This window comes from Paramormyrops kingsleyae, chromosome 1 (genome assembly GCF_048594095.1).
Source record: "Paramormyrops kingsleyae isolate MSU_618 chromosome 1, PKINGS_0.4, whole genome shotgun sequence".
Lineage (NCBI taxonomy): Eukaryota > Metazoa > Chordata > Actinopteri > Osteoglossiformes > Mormyridae > Paramormyrops > Paramormyrops kingsleyae.
Genome location: NC_132797.1, coordinates 35,924,723 through 35,933,505, shown reverse-complemented (window position 1 = coordinate 35,933,505; position 8,783 = coordinate 35,924,723). Strand labels below are relative to the sequence as shown.

The window sequence follows — 8,783 nt, the reverse complement described above, 5'->3', positions numbered from 1 at the left end:
CTCTATTGGCAGCACACAGAGAGTACGACATAGTGACCACTGAGCTGCAGTGTGTTAAGTTTAACTTTAGAATATAACTTGTAGAGGGCTCATTGTCATGTAAACCAGACTTTTGCCGATTTCAGAAAACATTATATTATACATTGTGAATTTTAGCGTTAATTGCGCATCCCATCTGCAAAGTAGCCTACAAAATCCAGCTCCGCTTCGTGGTTTAAAGAAATTCCATCTTTGTCTCAAAGCCGTATCTGGCCATTTTGATATAAGAAATGTTAACTGTGTGTTCAAACTATAATCTCTTTAGCCATAGCGTATTATAGGGACAATTGTGTCCACAGTTGAACGAATGTTTTTTTTTTCTTTTGTCATTTTAATTTCAATTTCACATCAGTATAGTAAATAGATTTACATATCCAAGACTGAACTATAGCATGTACTGTTTGCAGTTTGTAACGTTTTGGCGGGTGCTTTCGCAGTCATTTAATTTACTCAAAAACAGAAACAGGTGGCCATCGGTTCTTATTGACCAAAATCTGACCAATGCAATCACTATCTCCACGCTGTAAAATACAGATTCTTAAAATTTATTTAGTTGGTTTAGTTAGCTTTAATCTAGTTTTACTTGACACGTAATTTGGAAATGCTCCAAAATTAACGAGAAACTTCTCTAGACATTCAGCATTGGCATATTTTTAATTTCGCGGAATTTCTCTGTCGTCATAATACGAAGGGGCGGGGTTAGGGGCATCATGCATTTCCCATCATGCCTTTCCTTATAAATCTCGCACCCACGTGGCCCTGCACTACCTGGTTGAACTGAAAACTTATCTTTCGGGGTGCAAACTTTTACATAGTTGCAGTGCCTGTTAGTACTATGGCTTCCGCTGAAATTGGTAAATTTTATTTGTTGTTGATTTTGTGGGTATATCCGTCTTTAAGACCTACCTGTGAAGCAAAAGAATGAAAATTAGCTCTACATATATTTGCGAAAATTTGCTTGGAAGTTGTCTAGCTAAGTCATATGCCAATATTTCGCTTTTAAGCAACCTACTCACTTTTGGAAGTAAAACTTTCATTTTGTTGAATGTGCTTTATTTCGTACTAGCATTGAGCGCTAAAGGAACCTCTGTAAATATTTGATAATCTGACAACCGATTTGTTTTTGGATGTTTAAGTACTGTGAGTTTCGGTAGCCTAATCGTTACTTGGTTTGAATCTGAGCAGTGGGACTTGATCTCGAGTATCTGGGAAAAGAACCTTAAACGATATGCGATTGTAATTTCTTTCATACTTTGCCAGTCATCTAATGCCTTGGTATAGTACGTTCTTTTTATTTTTATTTTCTTATTGCTTGATGTTTGCTTATTGAAACGTATGTTTCCTAATAGATAGTATCAGTTGCTGATTATGATAGCGCTTTATGTTGTGGGCTTCCAATATTTCATTACATTTAACAGCCATCATTGTCTGTGTTTTTGAGTTCCACCACTTATTTTTGTTATTGGTCTTAATGGGAGTTTTCTCATGTTCTGTTCCTCAGCACTTCTGAGTGTGTCCGATAAGTCCGGCCTTGTAGACTTTGCCAAGCGCCTGGTGTCATTTGGACTGTCCCTTGTGGCATCAGGTGGCACTGCAAAAACTCTCCGTGATGCCGGCCTGGTGGTCAGGTACGTTCTGCCTTGTCTGGGTCTGTTTATGTCAGCAGTAGGTGCAGTGACTGTGAAAGCGTACACCCAACTCTCAATCTTCACCTCCCTGCTAACTTTCATTGCAGAGTAGTAATTCAGGTACTGTTACAGGATCAGAGGAAACTTCTGTTTGGACCATAGGTTATATTGCACAAAGTAGGCCATTGTTCTGTTTAGAGTGCTTTAGGAATTTGCCAACATTGTAGGTAATGCAGATAAAATCCAGAATGTGAGGGATTATGCTTGCGAAATGGGGATTAGTGCATTCTCAGACGGGTATGCCTGGTACCCCATATTGCTATGGACATGCTTAATGCGACGCCGCCTTTTTCCCAGGGATGTGTCAGAGCTCACTGGCTTTCCGGAGATGCTGGGGGGTAGAGTGAAGACCCTGCACCCTGCTGTGCATGGGGGCATCTTGGCCCGTAACACCCCTTCTGATAAAGATGATTTGGAGAAGCTTGGCTTCAGTCTAGTGAGGTAACGGTCATGTCTGCGTCTCACCTTGGTTTGTTGATCTACAGTTCCTTTGGCTTCCTGGAATGTCATGTGACCCTGTCCAGGAGTGCTTGTAGTTATTAGTAATGTAGTTAGCAGCAAGATTAGACCTGCGACATCTGCTACTTCCAGGCAATCAGATTACAGGGTAATTGACACAGTGCTGCTATCACTTTGTCCAGGGAGCATCACATGCCTTAATGGCCGTATGGGATCAGGCGTGTGGTTGTGGTGATTTTGGGCTGTGCATGTCCATCCACATTAAATGTGGATACTGTCACTACCCCACACAGCCTGCTCACTGTGGACTGAAACATTAAGGTGGGCTTTAGTTATCCTGGGGGAAAATTCTGGTACATAGAGTAGCAAGAATGTAGTGCACCGACAAACCCACATTTAATAATAAAGGGTGCAAGGAGACTACACATAGTACAAACAAGTAAATGTTGTGAGAACAGATTTAGAGAGAACATAAATAAAATACCCTGAAAAAACAGAATATTGTGATCTAGAGAAGTAAATCTTTGAATATTAGTGTAATAAATTGGCTATGGTATTTGTGCAGTTAATGAACAGAGAGCATCAAACGTTTATTGTAGGAGACGGGATATTTCTGACGTGTTACGGCTATGGATGGGGAGTCCGCACATCCGGGGGAGGTGTTGTGGCAGCAGGCAGGAACGATCCCCAGTAGCGTTTTTTTTATTACAGTGGTGGAATGAGCCAGTGGCTAAATGAGCTTGATGATAGGCCTCCTGAAGCAGATGGGCAGAACTGTTCATAATATTGTCCAATTTTGCCAACATCCCTCCAGTGGATTCAGGGTCAGTCCTGTGATTGAGTTGGCCTTCCTGGTGAGCTTGTTCAGGCATTTGGCATCGCTTGAGCTGATACTGCTGCCTTACCAGCAGGTCACTGTGTTAAAAAAAAAAATGCAGTGACCACTGCGGACTGCTGAAACAAACACTGCAGGTAGCTACACACATTAAGACTTGAGCCTCCTCAGAAAGCAGCGTCTGCTCTGGCATTTCTTGCACAGCAGCACAACAACAGGTTCTGTGATTTTAGTTTTGCATTATTTTACCCAGTCAGCGATCCTGCCGTGTTTCGTCAGGGTGGTGGTGTGTAACCTGTACCCCTTCGTAAAGACGGTCTCCTCTCCTGATGTGACTGTGGCTGATGCAGTGGAGCAGATTGACATTGGTGAGTCTCTTGTCCTTAGCTTTGGCACCCAGCAGTGCCTGCCTGCGTTTGACTGTCCCATTTCAGTGCATGCTAGCTCTAAATATCTCCTAATTGTCAAATCTGTTATTAAAGTCATTAAGGTGTAAGTACTTTAATGTTAGCCTGAAGGAACGGGAGTTGATTTAATTTCTGGTTGCTCAGGTGGTGTGACATTGCTGCGGGCAGCAGCTAAGAACCATGCTCGTGTGACTGTCGTGTGTGATCCTGCTGACTATGAGCTGGTTGCTGCTGAAATGGAGAAATCTGACTCTCGGGACACCTCTCTGGATACCCGCAAAACCCTCGCTCTAAAGGTAACAGTCTTGGCTGTCTCGTGCCGTTAAACCTGCCAACATACCATGATTACATTGGTCCCCTGAAAGCTTGATCTTCTAAGTAACAATGACAACTGTAGTGCACAAAACAACCTGAGCTTGAATGTAACCATGACGACGTTGCATTACCCTCAAAAACCTACAGTTGAAAATTAGCAGCAACCCGTAAGAACTTTACAGAGGAGGCTCTGGCTCTAAGAAGCCAGCCAAGTGTCTGCTATAGAAAAACATTTAACGCTCTTCATATTCTGTTTTACTTTGTAGGGTAAATTTAAAAATTTGAGGCCCTTTTGTAACCTTTTCCTTTATTGCTTTTCTGCAATTATTTCTTTCAGTATGGACTTGTTCCAACTGTTAAGTGTAAGTAATACAGTGTAAGTAATACAGTGTAAGTAATACAGTGTAAGTAATACAGTGTAAGTAATACAGTGTACTTATTATCCCTACACATTCAGACTTTGGATTTTATTGAATAGTTAACAACTTGATTCTTTAATAAAAGCCAGTGTGATACCCTTGTGGTGTAATGTCAAAGATTTGCTGTTTGTGATCAGGGGAACAATGAAAACGTGATCTGTTATTGATTATGGGTGTGTCAGAGTCTGTGCTGTAGGAATGGACTGGCTGTGCAAGCTCCACTGTGTAGATTATCACTGTTAAGTGTGACTGCTTCTCAACTGTACTCCCCTCAGTCCCTGGGCTGTGTGTAGCTTCAGATTGTCTACAGCATCAAGTAGTTAAGCGAAAATGAAAATTGCCTAGTGGAAGGTTCTTGAGAGGTGCGCAAGAGCTTAATGAGCTAAGTGGTTCTGGAGAGAGAACCCATATTGCATTGGGTGTATGATTCTTGCCCCGTTCTGAGGTCTCAAGGCTGTACGAGTCAGTGAGGAGATGTTTGGTTCTTCAGGCAGTGTCATTGCCCTATTGGTCGGGAATGCTTTGCAGTGGTTGTTCATTCGTGGCTGAGATCTTCATTCCTCTACTTGCAGGCCTTCACTCACACTGCCCAGTATGATGAGGCAATCTCCGACTATTTCCGCAAAGAGTACAGCAGTGGCGTTTCCCATCTCCCCCTGCGCTACGGCATGAACCCTCACCAGGCACCTGCCCAGCTGTGTACCCTGCGCCCAGCTCTGCCCCTCAAAGGTATCTCGCATCTGCCCTGAACGCCTATTTAGCTGGAGAAGGTCTACTATCACCTACAGAATAATGCCTCAAAGTTGGGGCAACTTGTCTTTTAAGTCCGAAGTAGAGGTCGACCGACCGACCGGCCATAAAAAGAATAATAAAAAAAACAGCCAATTTTTAAGCAGTTTATGACAATTGTCTTCGGCCCATTAATAAGACTACATGGCCGATAGTGACCGATTGACAGCGTGCCACACGGAGAGGTCACTTTGTCAGTGTTGTGGTGTGTTTATTAGCACTTGCAGTAGTGAACCTGTGTGACAACTAAAGGTAATAGTTCTGAATCCCTCCCACTTGCATCAGTTTGGCTTGATCAATAACATCCCCACAAAGCTGAAACAATCTCAATTTTGAAAGTTTTGTGGCTTATATCCAAAATTAACTCATGCCAAAGAAACCACTGAATGCATTTATTTTCTATTAATTTTAAAATGCTGCATGCCCAAGTGTGATTTAATATTTATTTTTTTGTATTTTTAAATACTTAAAGTTAAGCAGCCGTGTCACTCTGTTTTTCTACTGACTGATTTTTGTTCTTTATCAGCCATTCCACCCCCCCACCCCAAAAAAAAACTGTATGCGCTCCTGAGAACCTATATTAGTGGACTTCTGGTCCTAAGCCCCTTAATTGTTGTCCTGTTTCTTCACAGCAGATATTCTCTGGCGATCTGGTGCATGGGCACATTTCCCAACTTTTACTAACTGTCCATTTAGGGCAGGACAACCAAATGTGTCAATTAGACAATTAATTGGAGTATGTGAGTGCTTATTGGGAATGCAGTGTGCCCTGTGACCATGACCGGTCATAATATTGTCCAATTTTTCACAAATTGTGTTTATTATAAATCACGACGTCCAGATGCCATCACTACAATGGTCTTTTGTCACAGTGGTAAATGGCTCGCCGGGATTCATCAACCTGTGTGACGCCCTGAATGCCTGGCAGCTGGTGCGGGAGCTGCAGCGAGCACTGGGGGTCCCTGCTGCCGCCTCCTTTAAGCACGTCAGCCCGGCAGGTGGGTCCGCACACGTCAGCTGGGAGGTGCAGTAGGAGTCTGCTTGGGAGGTGCAGTAGGAGTCTGCTTGGGAGGTGCAGTAGGAGTCTGCTTTGGCCAGTCAACATTTGTTTTTTGTTTTTTATGGAAACATTAATGTTGGTAAGCTGGTGATTTCACTGATACATTTAATGCAGAAATCTCATTGAAATTGCACTGATTTAGAAGGTTAACATTCCAAATGAGGTTAACATGAAGGTCCAGGCTGCTCTGCTTATTTCCCATGTGCCCTAGGTGCTGCCATTGGCGTCCCGCTTACTGAGGAGGAAGCTGTGGTCTGCATGGTAAAGGACCTTCTCCAGGAGCTCAGCCCGCTAGCGACCGCTTACGCCAGAGCCAGAGGTGACCTCTCCCTCCAACCTGAGACCCAAGTGCTGCCCAACATCTCATCATTTTCTGAAGGGGTCAAAATCATCCGTGTGAAATGGATACTATCCTGAAATAAATACAATCCTTAGGCTTGTATGACTGACACTTGCATGATTTTAAGGAATCTAAGCTAGAAAGTGTATGTGTGTGTGTGTTTGATTGGATGATTTTTCTTCCTTCAGGGTCTGACCGAATGTCCTCATTTGGGGATTTCATCGCTCTGTCTGACATCTGTGACGTTCCAACAGCTAAGATTATCTCTAGAGAGGCAAGTCCCGTCTGGCTAGAGTGAGGGGTATTTGCTTGGGTGTTCATGTCCAACTGTCAATAATGTTAATCAACTTAAACTCAGCACTGGGGGAATTTACAAAAGGCTATTGTATTTTGAAAATATGACAGTATTCAGTAATTACATTGATTTCTTAAAATAACTTTTAGTAGAAAAAAACAGGAGCATAATTCTGTTTATGCTTTCCAAGAAGTGCTAGCTTTTGCTAATAATCCATTTATTAAGGATTTCCAACAAATGTAAAACTTAAAATACTGTAGTGTTGTAATGAATTGCTGAGATTGTGTAGAACACTGCAGGTTTCCGATGGGATAATCGCCCCCGGCTACGAAGAAGCAGCGCTGAAAATCCTCGCTAAGAAAAAAAATGGCAACTACTGTGTGCTGCAGGTGAGGGCCGTAGTGACTGGGGCTGTTGGGCGCGTTGACAGATTAGCCTGTGCCTCGCCAGTCGAGGAGACTCCAGTGTTTGGGTCATATTCTTACTTGGCTTTAGTTCAACAAATCATGGTCAAACCAAATTTAACAATGTTTGTCTGCAGAGGAGTTACTTTTGCCAAGTTAACTAGGTTTATTGATGAGTGTCTGTCATGGGGGGCGGCTGAATTAATTCTGAGAAGACACTCCAAGTCCTTCCCCAATAACCGTGGCTTTTTCAGATGGACCCAGAGTACGAGCCCGACGAGAGTGAAGTGCGTGTGCTCTTTGGCCTGCACCTCAAGCAGAAGAGGAATGGGGCGTCAATTGATGCCAGCCTCTTCAACAATGTCGTCTCCAAGGGCATGGTGGGTAGAAAGCACACTCACCCTTTTAGGAGCAGAATAGTTTTGGTGCTCTTCAGAGTTATTTTCGAAGGAAATTCTTCATTTTAATTGAAATCAGGCTGTTTGCTGGTGCCCTTTCCTCATAGTAAATGTCCAAAGCATTCTTGATAAACACTGTAGGTCAAACTGTTAAGAAAATGTCCTTTATTTCAGCTGTCAGAGACGGCCCTGAGGGACCTGACTGTGGCCACTATAGCAGTGAAGTACACCCAGTCAAATTCTGTGTGCTATGCCAAAGACGGCCAGGTAATCCTGAGACGACACACGCTAAAGACAAGAGCTTGGAAGTATGGAGTGGCTGGATGTTGTAGTTACTGACATTGTTAATGGGATGACCCACTGTCCTTTTTTGGTAAGGTCATTGGCATTGGGGCGGGGCAACAGTCTCGCATCCACTGCACTCGATTGGCTGGAGACAAAGCCAATAACTGGTGGCTTAGGCATCACCCTAGAGTGCTTTCTATGAAGTTCAAGAGTGGAGTCAAGCGGGCTGAGATGGCCAATGCCATTGACCAGTATGTGAGTGGGACCATTGGAGAGGTAAGACCCTACCCTAAGTCAGGAGACTTTTCACATCTAAATACTTTTCTGTGTTTGGACAGATGTTTGTGCCTGAACTCTGTGACCATTTTGCTCTTCGGTGTGTGGATGCTCCAGGGCCCAGACTTGGCTTTGTGGAAGAGCCTTTTTGAGGAAGTACCAGAGCTGCTTGCGGATACTGAACGCAAGAACTGGATCAGCACCCTGCAAGCCGTGGCCCTCAGCTCCGACGCTTTCTTCCCTTTCCGAGACAACGTGGACCGTGCCAGACAGGTACAGCTTGGGCCTTCTCTCAGCCTTCATTCCCTTTTGGTTTTTTCCTTAAAGTTCTTAGCGGGGAAGCAGCACTGCACTGTAAATCCACTGTAAATTCCTTCCTTCCTATCTAGAGTGGAGTGGAATACATAGCAGCGCCCTCTGGCTCCACTGCTGACCAGGTGGTCATTGATGCCTGCAATGAGTTGGGCATCACCCTGGTTCATACCAACTTGCGCCTCTTCCACCACTGAAAGCTTGCAAACTGCTTATTACATCCCGGCCCCCCTTCTTTGGTCACACATGGTACATTCCTCTGTATTCCATTGCTTCTCTATACAAAGCTTCCATGTTCAGCATCTTCATGGTTGTTAAAAGGTCAAAAATAAAGTGACATTTCTGTGGATATCGGCCCCCCCCTTTGTTTTAGTTGGTCCTGACAATTTTGACATCTGTATTTTTCTTGCTATTGGGGGTGGAGTTTGTCCTCTAGCCGTAGATCCATCCTGCTTCAGATGT

At 43.7% G+C, this 8,783-nt stretch overlaps 1 protein-coding gene across 1 annotated transcript; it reads left to right on the top strand.

The window, feature by feature from the left end:
• Positions 1-772: 772 nt before the first annotated feature.
• On the top strand, positions 773-8,670 carry atic (5-aminoimidazole-4-carboxamide ribonucleotide formyltransferase/IMP cyclohydrolase). Its single transcript, XM_023805750.2, has 15 exons — positions 773-893; positions 1,541-1,667; positions 2,025-2,168; positions 3,301-3,389; positions 3,573-3,724; positions 4,735-4,891; positions 5,824-5,949; positions 6,223-6,330; positions 6,540-6,625; positions 6,946-7,035; positions 7,305-7,430; positions 7,623-7,715; positions 7,827-8,009; positions 8,127-8,282; positions 8,399-8,670. The coding sequence occupies exons 1-15, from the start codon at positions 875-877 to the stop codon at positions 8,516-8,518; spliced, it is 1,776 nt and encodes a 591-aa protein (XP_023661518.1). The 5' UTR covers positions 773-874; the 3' UTR covers positions 8,519-8,670.
• Positions 8,671-8,783: the final 113 nt, after the last annotated feature.